The sequence below is a fragment of the Cervus elaphus genome, chromosome 15, assembly GCF_910594005.1.
Source record: "Cervus elaphus chromosome 15, mCerEla1.1, whole genome shotgun sequence".
Classification (NCBI taxonomy): domain Eukaryota; kingdom Metazoa; phylum Chordata; class Mammalia; order Artiodactyla; family Cervidae; genus Cervus; species Cervus elaphus.
The window spans coordinates 9,612,620-9,626,331 of NC_057829.1; the positions used below are offsets into that span (position 1 = coordinate 9,612,620).

The following is a 13,712-nucleotide window of genomic DNA, read 5'->3' on the forward strand; positions in this document are numbered from 1 at the left end:
GGGAACCCACCATCAGCCCTGAGTTTCAGGCCCTCAACTGTCCAGTGCTGGAAAATCCCTGGCCTTTCTACTTTTGTCTTTTCCACTAATCACTTAAAGAAGGATAAAAGCCATTTGTAAAATAAGTTCCTACACCACTGAAAACAGCATAGCTCCAATTTACACAGGAGAGCATTCTTCATCCCAGGGAAAACATCTGCCACCTGACTTGTGAGTGCAGAGTTCAGTAATATTGAGAAAACACTGGCCTAGGAGTCAGCGTTTCCTGAAAGGGTGCATCTGTGATGAGACCACACGGCCTCCGCGCCCCCTCACGCCGAGGCTCAGAGCCCTCAGGGCACTGCCTTTGCTCAAAGGACCACCTTCGGGAATGTCCAGAGTGACAAGGCCGAGGGGAGTCCAGACATCCCGCCTGCCAGGACAGCCCGTGCCAGAACGGCTCATGGCGACTGTGTGGTTTATACAGCCGCACGTGTAACACAGAGGGTCTGTTTCCAGGCAGAAATGACAGTCACCACGATGCCAGGAAAATTGCTACCTGGTTGCCACTGCTGGAATCATAGAGGCTTCTTTAATGTAACTATTTATTTGAGTAGGGCAGATCTGGGTCTTTGTTGCCATGAGGGCTTTCTCTAGTTGCAGTGTGCGGGCTGCTCACTGCGGTGGCTTCTCTGGCTGCAGAGCACCAGCCCTGGGTGCACGGGCTTCAGTAGCCGCGGCTCATGGACTCAGTAGCTGCGGCTCTCAGGCTCCAGAGCACAGGCTCGATAGTTGTGGCACACACGCTTGGTTGCCCCGTGGCATGTGGGATCTTCCCAGATCAGGGATCGAACCTGTGTCTCCTGCATTGGCAGGTGGATTCTTTACCACTGGGCCATCTCAGAAGCCCCATGGAATCATAGTTTTAGCTGAGCAAAGAACCAAAACGGATGCTCTCATTTCCACAGTGGGGAAAAGCTCAGCTCCAACGACCACTTCCGAAAACAAGACTTGAGTAAGACCTTCTGAACACTGTTGCCAACTACTTCTTGTATCCGTCACTATTCTATCAAATTTATGTCATCTGACCTATGTGTTTCCACCTCTCCCTTGCTGGGAAGATGGTGATAAGGAAGTGGTTTGGGCCAGTCACTGAAGTGTGCTTTAAATCTGGAAATAGCTTCCTCAGCCAACAAACAATGTCATAAATGATAGAGGCCACTCTGATGGCACAATCAAACATGGTAAAATTGTCAGAGATGATCCAGGTAGCTTTACTGTTCTGCCTTACATATCTGATTGGGGTCTGAAAGTAAGGAGAGTGTAGTAAAACTCACACACCTTAGGGAAGGGGGCATTATTGGTTTCTAAACATAGAGATGACAGCCTTGCAGGCAGGCACATGGACATCTACTTGGGTTTATAGTAACCAAGTCCAATAAAACAGGCTTCAGACAGACTGCAGATAAATGGGAGCCAAGAGGATGGAAGGCCTTTATCTGGAAGCTTTTATTTATAATCCACTGATTTTAGAACAAATTTCAGGAAGTCTTCAGTGATTCCCGTCAACCAGCTTTCCTCCTCTTCCTTCCTCCCTTATCTTCTCATGATGACGAGGGGTTGGAGGTGGGTCCTCTGGGGGGACAGGCCATGCTAAGTCCTCATTTGGCTCGAGCTGTGATTAGGGTTCTGAAATGTCTCCTGGAGTGTTGGGAAGAGTGATCATTTTATGCCACCTCGTTTTACATCTCGGGTAGAATGTGTCTATGTGAGTTATTTCCTAGCCTCTAGCCATATATCTCCATTCCAGACTGTGAATTTAGAGCTGATGGTCACTGAATTCTATGGCCCCAGCATGACAATTAAGTGTAAATAAAGAATCATTTTTCAAAGGGAAGAGAGGGAGACCTGGTCAGAAGAAAAAGGACTCAGTCCAGAAGCACCATAAGCTACACAACATTCATCTCTTCTGTTCCCATCAGAAAGAAGAGATGTGAGCAGGAAATATTGGGCCTTGATAAGCCACACTGGAAAACCTCTGCATATCTTTGCTTTTAAAGCTCTGTTGTATTTTGTTTACTTGTGTTTTAAGTTATTTATTGGTAAAAAAGTCTTTGATAAGGGACATTTTACACACACACAAACACAGTTGAAGTTGTAAATATGACTAGTTTTTATGTATGCATTGGTGGAGGTCCAATGGGGAAACACATAGGACGCAGTCAGAGAAATGCAAAGTATTAATGAGAAAATTATCAGTCATATGCACACAGTAGACCAAACCCCTGTCTTAGGAGAAAGGAAAATACAACTTTCTTTGGACTAGATGAAAGATACAGCAAGAATAGATGGCTCTCTGCTCTCTTCCTATCGTTGCAGTGAGAGGACATTGAGGAGGAAGTTGCTGGTTGCTCCCGAATTAAAAGCAAATGCTGAAGGAACACGAGGGGACGTGCCCACCCCAGGCTTCACAGCATCACACCCTCCACACCACCACCCCACATACACGCACACCTGCTGGCCACGTAGGAGACAGAGCCTTCATGAGAGATGCTCCCCAGTCCCACCTCCAGCCCCACATGGGAGGGAGCAAACTCTCCCACTCAAACCAGATGAAAGAAAAGCCACTCCACGAGACCCCCTCCTCCAGCTGAGAGTGCCCCGCAACGGAGGCCGACGTCTGCATCTCCCGAGTGAACCTCCATCTGCATCTCCTCCTCTTCAGAGCCAAGTCCCAGACGAGGAGCTGAGTTTGGCTGGTTTTAGGAGAAACAATTCTCAAGAAATCAAAGTGAAGGAGTGAGAAGGAGGAAAAGTCAATGAACAGTGAGCTATTGAGCTGATCACCACCCAGGCACCTGGAGCACCAACCAACTAGGAACCTTCTGGAAAAAAACGTGTGGAATGCTCCTCAGAGCCATCCCCCTGGAGGTGGGGCAGCAAGGGCATTAAGCCGCCAGCTCCCACCCCGGGGAAGGGCTGCCTTCAGGGGCACTATTCACGCCCCTTCCTCACACGCCTCAGAGACAGCCCCAGGCAGAGAAGCCTGTTGGGTGCTGAGGTGCAGAGTGGCCAGTGGGTACAAAGGCATCCACAGCTGCAGAGGGAACGGTGGGCGAGGCCGAGGGACTGGACTCGGGGGTCACATCTCTGCTGCAAGGCCTGCCCACACACCGACTCTGTGAGCAGGGATGGCACCTCTCTCTGTCTTTGGTTCCGCGCTGCTCTGTAATATAACTGGGTCAGTGGGGTGCTACAGCAGCTACAGGGGGGTTACAACAGCTCAGGGGCTGCCCGTCAAGCAGGGATGAAGGAACGGGAGAAGGATGGCAGGCAGGGCATCGGGAACCACCCCCGTACCCCCAACCCAGCTGCTGCAACACCACCATTCAGCGTGACAATATATGTGAGCTTCCCAAGAATCAAGTGGACATGACAAAAGGGATTCGCCCAACCAGTGTGCCCACTGGGCAAGGGGACTCACAGGAAGAGGCTGGTGACATGTAAAAAGCAGCGATTGCCCACATGGAGTGGAGAGGTTGCGTTCACGTGAAGATCAGGGAGGCGCTGCAGTGGCCTCTGGGGACCCCACACCTGAGTTCCGCAAGAGTGAACATGTACGTGTTCACGGGGGGATGAGAGGCTGTGTTGGCCAGAGGAGCAGCGACGGCCCACAAAGGGAGGGTTCCAAACACCGGACAAGGAAAGATTTGAATTGGACATACAACCGGCATTTCAAACTGGACTGACAGGATGAGCATCAGTAACTGAAAACGCACAGGACATCTGTTATTATCTGCCCAAGATGCCACAGAGAAATGGGAAAGATGTGTTCAACAGAGCACAGCAGACCAGAGAATGGTCAGACCACGATGCCTTTGTACCCACGCTGAGCAGAGACACCCCAGGGAACCAGTTATATTACGGAGCGGTGCGGAACCAAAGACAGAGACAGATGCTAAACCATCTGAGTACCCTATCTGCTTTAGAGGAGCCCAGTCAACCCCTGTGGTGACGGCTAACCCTCTCTGGGATGCTGGAAGGGGCTGGAAACAGAGTGTGCCTCAGGATGAAAAGCTCAGAGAATTAAACATACCTCTTCAAAAAGGTGAATTAAAAAGGAAGATTAAGATATGAAGTAGCTGGTTGTACTTGGGTGTTTACATTTCCTCAGATCTTATTCTAAACCAAATTTTCTTAACTAGACACCCAAAGCTCCTCCTTCCAGAGAGGAAATGAATAAGCTGAGAAGATCTGCATGTAACTGTCTGTATGCAATCGTCCATACATTTGTACATATGTGGCCATCGTTTTCATCAGCTCCTCTAGGAAATCCTTGATCTCACCAAGGTGAAGAGGCACTTATTTATGTTACTAATCAGTATTGAAATTTTGCCATGTCAATACCACTGTTTTATTTCTCAGGAAAAACACCATCAGTGGAAAGCATTCTGCTTCCCCCTGGGCTCAGAGAGCCCCCAGCCTGTGGCTGCACAAGCTCTGACCGGACACCACATCCCCCTGGTGGCCTCTGTGAGAACTGCAGCCAAAGTCCCTGGTTCAGAGAAAACCTGCCCGGTCCAGATAACCCTGCTGATGACAAATGTCACAGGCTGAATGTGCAGTCAGCACATTGAGAGACATTTCCTTAAATTATTAATGACTATCTAATTTTGTTAACATGCAATAGAAAAAGATAAGAAAGGAGTTGGTTTTGAGTCATTATTTTCTAACAATAGGACAGGTGGATCTAGCACAAGAAAAGCCAGGGTAATATTTAAATAACTGAAGTTTGGGAAACAGTGATCTAGTTAACCCCTCCCCCCTTTTCTGACGAGAGGAGTGAAGTGCGGACAAGGTAGGAAACCACATCAGGTCACATGGAGCTTGTTAGTGGAAAAGACAGGATCAAACTCAGGTTTCCTGAGCTCCAATCCAAGGTTCTTCAAGGTACTGTGAACCTCCTCCTTGCCAGGCGGTAGCGCTGGAGATAGAAATCGAATCCCAGAGGGCTCAAAACGTGAACAGGAACTAAAAGCGCAGCGTCCAGGTCGTCCATGTGAGCAAAGGCAACAGGGTTAGCAAGGTACGCCAAGGGTTTCTACGGGCTTCACAAATGGTGAGTAATATCTTTTTGCAAAGGACATATGTGTGTTGAGTGACATAACACGCTATCTTTATGGGTCACAAACAATTAAATATGAGAAATGTCAAATGATATAACCTGAGAATGTAGGACATTGCCTTTTAGTTCACAGTGCCCCATGAGACACTCATAGGGGACAATGGAGTTAGGGAGTTTTTTTTAATTGAAGTACAGTTTATTTACAAAGCTTTGTTTGTTTCTGGTGTACAACAAAGTGCTTCGGATGCTGTGTTAGTTTCTGGTGTAGAGAAAGTGATTCAGATATATATATATATATATATATATATATATTCTTTTTCATATTCTTTTCCATTATAGTTCATTACAAGATATGAATATAATTCCCTGTGCTATATATTAGGACACTGTTGTTTACCTATTTTATATATAGTGGTGTGTTTGTGCTAATCCCAGACTCCTAATTTATCCCTCTCCCCACCTTCCCGTTTAATAACCATAAGTTTGTCTTCTGAGTCTGTGAGTCTGTTTCTGTGTTGGTAGCATATTTTAGATTCCAAGACCATAACCAAGCAACACTCCCCATCCACATCACGTGCGGATAAAGAGATGATCACGGGAGAGCAGGGGCCAGTTCTGCCTTAGAACCCACAGGGAGTGAGTTCCCAACTGGGACTCGAGCCAAATGCCAGGTTTGTGCCCAGGCTGTGCACACACGTGCTGGGGTCTGACCCAAGTCCCCACAGCCCTCCTGCCCCTGGTTTCCTCAACTCTGAATGCAGACACCGATGCAGATGACGAGGCAGGTCTCCACATAGACAGCAGTAGACAAACTCTACTGCCCCCTAGACTTGTCTTCAGGGTTCAGTAAATTACTTCCTGTTCATCAAAAGATTAACAGATAGGCAAAATACGGTACATGATACCATGAAACATGATTCAAGATTCAAAAGGAAGGAAGCTCTGACACCTGCCACAACATACACGAATCCTGGCTAAGTGAAATAAGCCATCGCAAAAGGACAAATACCACAAGATTCCACTTATGTGAAGTGCCCAAACTTGTCAAATGCACAGAGACAGACAGCAGAATGGTGGTTGCCCAGGGCTGGGGGACAGGGGACAATGGAGATAGAGAGGTTTTTTTCACTGAAGTACAGTTTATTTACAACGCTATGTTAGTTTCTGGTGCACTGCAAAGTGATTCAGATATATATAGATAGAGATACATTCTTTTTCATATTCTTTTCCATCATAGTTCATCATAAGATATTGAATACAGTTCCCTGTGCTATACAGTAGGGCCTTGTTGTTTATTTTATATATAGTGGTGTGTATCTGCTAATCCCAAACTCCTAATTTATCCCTCTCCCCACCTTCCCCTTTAATAACCATAAGTTTGTCTCCGAAGCCTGTGAATCTATTTCTGTTTTGGAAATAAGTTCATTTGTATCATATATTAGATTCCACATATAAGTGATACTATATGATATTTGTCATTCTCTGCCTTTATCTGACTTACTTCACTTAGTATGATAATCTCTAGGTCCATTTATGTTGCTGCAAATGACATTATTTCATTCCTTTTTATGGCTGAGCAGTATTTCATTGTATATATACACCACAGCTTCTCTACCCACTCATCTGCTGATGGACACGTAGGTTGCCTCCCCGTCCTGGCCCTTGTAAGCAGTGCTTTATGAACTGGGTGCTTGTATCTTTTTGAATTAGAGTTTTCTTCAGATATATGCCCAGGAGTGGGATTGCAAGATCTTACCTGCAATTAGCTTAGCTCCAGTTTTAGTTTTTTAAGGAGCCTCCACACTATTTTCCACAGTGGCTGCACCAATTTACATTCCTACCAACAGTGTAAGGGGATAGGGTGTTAGTGTTTAACGAGGACAGGGTTTCAGTTTGAGAAGATGACGAAGTTCTGGAGATGGATGGGAAATGTGAACAATGTGAACATACTTAATGCCACTAAGCTGTATACTTACAAATGGTTGAAATAGTAAATTTATGCTACATTCATTTTATCACAAAGGAAGTTAAAAAAAACAGAGTTACTTCTTAAAGCACTTAGTAATTCTCACACAAGTGTTTTTTAAATGAATAGAAACACAATACATTGGCAGATGCTACAAACGGCCCATGACTGGGGCGGAGAAATAATCCCAAAGATCAAAAGAAAGAAAGAATTAAGTAGAGAGTCAAGTTGGGACAGTCCCATGTGAGAAAGGGACAGGAAACAAGCTGATACCTCAATGACAGATGAAAATAAAAATAAAAACAGGAGGTGAGGTTCACCGGTTCCTTAAGAGGTAGAAGTTCACTCAACAAACATGTATAAGGAAGCAGCTACCAGGGACCGCGCACACTGCTCTATGCTTCCTGCAAAACTGCAGGACAAGAAAGCGAGAAAATAACCAGCCTCACTGCCAGACAGGCTGTAGGGAGCCGCTAAGATCGACCGAACGTGAGAACTAGGCCACGCAGGCTTGTAACTGTCAGAGCCAAGTGGAAGCTGGAAATAAAACGTAACTGCTGCGGCCACGTTTGTACTCAAGCAGAAGCTGACCTGTGCTGCGACTCGGCTGACCACATTCCTCACCGCCCCTTCCTCCCAAGTCTTTAAAACCCAAAGAGAGAGGTCACCAACAGACAGAGGAGAGCAACCGCTTACAGACATTCCAATGAGCCAACACCCGGGACACAGCCCCAGACAGCCTGACTTAGCTGCTTCAGGGTAGAAGCTGGACATTTTAAAACTCTCCAGGTGGCTCAAACGGGCAGCCAGGACTGAGATCCACCGAACTGGAAATAGCAACTGTGCTCCATCTAGTCCTGGTCCCGGGAGACCCTTGGGTAGAGGAAACAGCAGAAGATGCCCTGGAGGTGGACTCGGGAGGAGGATGTATTTCATCCCTCGGTCAGAGGGGCCCGCCTGTGGTCTTACAGGTGACAGCAGACACACCGCCCATGACCAGAGGAAATCCAGCCACCTGCTCAGGCGGTGGGCTTCCCCGGGGAGCTGAGCGCCCAGCCGGGCCCGTGTGGGTTAAAGGGCCCTCCTGCCGCTGATCAGAAGGGTTTCTCGGGGCGTGTGACCCACACAGGTCTCTCCCTCTGGAAGGAACCCCACTCCACCCCCCAGCCCCTCCCAACCAATAGAAGGGAGGGTCTCCTGGGCTCTGCTCCTACAGGTTCTTCCCCACTTGGGAGTGGGGAGAATGGAAGAGGACCCCGGGGGACCGCTTACCGCTGAGCTGCCCGGCGCAGGGAAGCCTGGGCCTGGGCCCCCAGGTGGCCCAGGAGGCCGCTGAGGGCAGGCTGTCTCGAAGGAAGCTGAAAGTGCAGGCTGCTTCTCTCCTTCTCCAGGGCTTCTAATCTTTGTTGGATCATCTCGGCTGGAAACCCAAAAGGATGAGAGAGAAATAAAGAACCATGCGGCTCAAAATAGACAACCCCGTGTCCCTGGCTCCACCCCCAGCCAATGGTCTCCTCAGTGACATAATAGAAAGGTCACTTGTTTCTAGGTCAGCACTCTTCATCTCTAGGTCGATGTTTTTTAAGCATCTTCTGTCTTTTTATTGAACATACAGCCCCCTTAGCTTTCATTCTTCTAAGTCTCAGAGATTACAGGCCATGTATTTATATGATAATCATCATTATGATCATCACATAGGACGATGCCTCATACTGTGCGTGTTGAGTCAGCTGTGTCTGACCTTTTGTGACCCCATGGACTGTAACCCGCCAGGCTCCTCTGTCCATGGGATTCTCCAGGCAAGAATACCAGAGGGGGTTGTCATTTCCTACTCCAAGGGATCTTCCCGACCCAGGGATCGAATCTGCATCTCTTGCATCTCCTGCATTAGCAGGAAGGTTCTTTACCACTGCACCGCCTGGGAAGCCCATACCTCACACCAATTATTTTTAATACCATCATAATCACTTAGGAGAAAACCTGCTAATTTTGATGAGTTCTATATAACCAGTTGAAAAAGATCAGTGCCCAAGTGTTGATTTTGAGAATGTTTCCTTAGACACTGTCCATCAAGAGAGACTTACTCACAGTTACTAAAGTCACCAAAGTGATGTTCAAACTCTGTCATGCTACAGATGAGCAGAGATCCACTTCTGTTGAGAGTATGGCTCCTATTATTTTTTCGAAGACATTAAGTCTCCTAAGAGAAGGCATAAACGCTGATCACTGCGAGACATTTTTTCTTCAAAGAAAATAAGCTGCAGAAATTGGAATCCCATTAACTAAGAACTTACCCTCATAATCAAACACCTTAAGCACGGGTAAGTTTCCCATAAAGCTATTCTTTTCAGAAATGCAAGGACTGGGGTTAAAAATATATCCATCAGAGCTCCCCTCCTGTTGGTCCTTGATAGGTGGGAGGGACCTTGGTCCCCTCTGCCCCTGGGTAGTAGATGGGCTCTGGGGCCCTGGAGATCCCAGGCAGCTACCTCCGTGAGTGCCACCTGCTGACCCCGGTGTGAAATGCAAATACTACCCTTTACTATCGGGGCTTCCCAGGTGGCTGAGTGGTAAAGAACCTGCCTGCCGATTCAGGAGACGTAAGAGACATGGGTTCAATTCCTGCATTGGAAAGATCCGCTGGAGGAGGAAATGGCAACCCACTCCAGTATTCTTGCCCAGAGAATCCTATGGACAGAGGAGCCTGGCGGGCTACAGTCCACCGGGTTGCACAAAGTCAGACAAGACTGAAGCAGCTCAGCACACACACACCCTTTACTATGTGCGCCATGAGAGGATGTTCCAGGGGCTCTGGCCTAGGTCACAATGTGCGCTAAGTCGCTCATTCAGGTCCGACTCTTTGTGGCCCCATGGACTGTAGCCCCAAAGGCTCCTCTGTCCATGGAAGTTTTCAAGCAAGAATATTAGAGTGGGTTACCATTTCCTACTCCAGGGCATCTTCCCAACCCAGAGATTGAAGCTGGGTCTCTTATATCTCCTGCATAGGCAGGCCGATTCTTTACCACTAGCACTACCTGGGAAGCCCCAAAATTTAAAGGAAAGTTCTTTAAAGATGCTCTTTTCCTGTTGTTGCTGTTGTTTAGTCGCTCAGTCGTGTCTGACTCTTTGCGACCCCAGGGATTGTAGCCCTCCAGGCTCCTCTGTCCATGGAGTTCTCCAGGCCAGAATACTGGAGTGGGTAGCCCTTTCTTCCTCCAGGGGATCTTCCCGACCCAGGGACTGAACCCCCATCTCCTGCATTGGCAGGCGGATTCTTTACCACTGAGCCACCAGTGAAGCCCCAGCTCACAATATACGTTTACGTTTCTACGGCCCTACAGTTCATTTTCCAAGTTAGCCATTTCTATCAGACTCAATTTTAAATGGAAACACTATTTCAACAAGCTTGTTATTTTGAAAGCTCTTTGGACACACTTTTTATCCTACACCAGCAGAGGTCAGCGCTAATCACAGTGCACCCCTCTTGGGCAGCAACACGTACTTGGAGGAGACAGGGGCCCAGGTGTCGTGGGGAGCAGCCCTGAGTCTCTGGGAGTGTCAATGGCAAGACCTTCCCATCAATTTGCTGCAGATCTTGGGACTAATAGCCAGAAACGTGCTGAGAGGATTTGCCAAGAATTCATTCTAGTGACACCGGAAAAGGTCACCTGCTTCCTGTTGGAGACCAAGTGCAGGTACTGTCAGGGCTCCCAGTCTGTGCCACCTTCTTCAGCAGGACGGCGGGGCCGGCTCAGACACCACCCTGACAGCACATGGAGGAGTCAGCCGACAGGTCTACCAGGATTGCGCCCGGAGTGACCTGACCCGACCCGCTCTCTAACACCAGGCTTTGTTCTTTTAAAATACTTTATTTTAATTAATGTTTGCACTTTTATTAATTTATTTGCTTTATTACTTAGTTATTGACTTACTTCTTGCTGTATAAGGGAGAAGGCAATGGCACCCCACTCCAGTACTCTTGCCTAGAAAAGCCCATGGACGGAGGAGCCTGGTGGGCTGCCGTGTATGGGGTCGCACAGAGTCGGACATGACTGAGTGACTTCACTTTCACTTTTCCTTTCAGGCCTTGGAGAAGGAAATGGCAACCCACTCCAGTGTTCTTGCCTGGAGAATCCCAGGGATGGGGGAGCCTGGTGGGCTGCCGTCTATGGGGTCACACAGAGTCTGACATGACTGAAATGACTTAGCAGCAGCAGCAGCTTGCTATATAAAATCAAAACTTCAGTGAAAAGCAAGCACGTAATACCTTATATGCTTTAAAATAGCATACTGATGCAATTCTGATGCAGTGATAAAGATGTGTCAAGATATTATTACATAGAGATTAGTAGGAAACTGAGTTTGTACCTCAACCCTGCCATTTCTAGCTGCCTGACCTTCAAATAACTTAACCTTTCTAAGCTTCCATTTCCTAATCTGCAGAAACAGGCCTAATAATAGTCTAAACATGACAAGGTCTTCTGAGGATTAAATGAGATAATCCACACAAAGCATTTAGCACCATGCCTGGCGCCTGGCATGTGTCCAAAAGGATTGGCTATTATTAGTTACACTACCTGCATGCTGGCCTTCAAGAGTCCACAAGAAAGTTAGAGACCCAGGCTGGGCTCCCTCCACTGGTCACTGCGCTGTAAATTGCACCCCTCTGCTTCCACATGATAAATCCACAGAGAACCCAAGCTGGTCTAGCAGAAGCTAACACTAGAAATGGGAAACTGGCTTCCAAAAATCAGATTCACAATAAATGCCAAAGGAAAAGTAATCGTGATTATCCCAGGAAATAACTGTGATTAGCTATGTTCAAAGCTGTCACTTACTTTAAATTATTTCTATTTTATGACTTTAGAAAGTGCACTAGATCATCTTACACCAGTCAGAATGGCCATCGTCAAAAAGTCTACAGACAATAAATGCTGGAGAGGGAGAAAAGGGAACCCTCCTACACTGTTGGTAGAAACATAAATTGATGCAGCTACTGTGGAAAACAGTATGGAGGTTTTTAAAAACTAAAAATAGAGCTACCATATGATCCAGAAGTCCCCCTCTTAGGTGTATATCCAAAGGAAACCATAATTACAAAGGATACATGCACCCCTATGTTCATAGAAGCACTATGAATAATAGCCAAGACGTGGAAGCAACCTAAATGTCCATCCACAGATGGATGGATAAAGCAGATGTGGTACATAGAGATAATGGAATATTACTCGGCCATAAAAAAGAATGAAATAATGTCATTTTCAGCACCAAGGATGGATCTAAAGATTATCATACTAATTGAATTGTCAGATAGAGAAAGACAAATATCATTATGATGCCATTTATATGTGGAAATCAAAAGAAAAAAAAAATGATTGTTGCTGTTTAGTTGCTAAGTCCTGTCTGACTCTTGGAATCCCATGGACAGAGGCCATGGACTGCAACCTGCTCCTCTGTCCATGCGGTTTCCCAGGCAAGAATACTGGAGTGGGTTGCCATTTCCTCCTCCCGACCAAGGGATCAAACCCACATCTGCATTGGCAAATAGGTTCTTCACCACTGAGCCACCAGGGAAGCCCAAATGAACATATTTACAAGACAGAACCAGACTCATGGACTTGTAGAAGGTTCTTGAAGTCCCCTAACAAGACCTGATAGTGGCCACCTAGAGGCAAAAGTCGGTGAAAGTGTGGAAGCTGCTCGGATTCTAGATGTCTTCCCACAGATGGGACACAGAGGACAGAGAAAACAGTCTAGAGAGACTGCTGCTTTTGGCCTGAACAAGCAGAAGGAAGAAATCACCAGGAGCTGGGGGAGGGGAGAGGATCCGCTCTTCCCTCCCCTAGAAACATCCTTCCCCCACCAGTCCAGGCAAGTCCTACTCCTCCTCGGGGTCTCAGTATCCCTCCTCCACGGGACACCTTCTGGGCCCCACCTTGCCCCCCAGGCAGGCTCTCTAAGACACCTGGACTTCTTGCAGAGGGGACCTCACCTTGTCTCCACTCACGGAAGGCCTTCTATGACTGTAAGAAGAGGACCATGTCACAGTGCTCGGTGACCTGCGCCAGCATCACCGCCTGGCTGGGAGGGGCTAGGCACAAAAGCATGGCCAACCTAAACTCGAGTGTAAATGCCCTCATAGTGTCTATTGTTTCATATATTATCACCAGTCACTTTCAATCCCTTTTATTAGCAGCAGCATGCGTCCAAGTCGCCTCAGTCATGTCTGACTCTTTGCAACCCTATGGACTGTAGCCCACCAGGCTCCTCTGTCCATGGGATTCTCCAGGCAAGAAGACTGGAGTGGGTTGCCATGCTCTGCTCCTGGGGAACTTCTGGACCCAGGGATCAAATCCACGTCTCCTGTCTCTTGCATTGGCAGGCAGGTTCTTTACCACTAGCACTACTAGGGAAGTTCTCATTTGTAAATGGATGAGTATAAAAACATAACACTCATCAAATCTAAAATCTACTGCCTACCTCGCAGGACTCTGCTCCTCCTTCCAAAGGCAGTTGTGCAGTTGTGTGCAGTTGGGTGTGCAGTTGTACATTCTCGGACTTGGCTTCTTCCTGTAACTCCAGGTTCTGGTGATCCTGATGATCCTCCCTGTGGTTTCCCCACACTCACACCTTCTGCATTTG

At 47.3% G+C, this 13,712-nt stretch overlaps 1 protein-coding gene across 8 annotated transcripts in view; it reads right to left on the reverse strand.

The window, feature by feature from the left end:
• Positions 1 to 13,712, reverse strand: part of DISC1 (DISC1 scaffold protein) — a 428,932-nt gene that overhangs the window by 249,384 nt on the left and 165,836 nt on the right. For all 8 annotated transcript variants that reach the window (XR_006345248.1, XR_006345249.1, XM_043924985.1 and 5 more), the window contains one exon: positions 8,343 to 8,490. Coding sequence is in view for 6 of the 8 variants with exons in the window: in XM_043924985.1 (XP_043780920.1) it covers positions 8,343 to 8,490 (148 nt within the window). In the remaining 2 variants the exon portion in view is untranslated. The remainder of the gene's footprint in view (positions 1 to 8,342; positions 8,491 to 13,712) is intronic.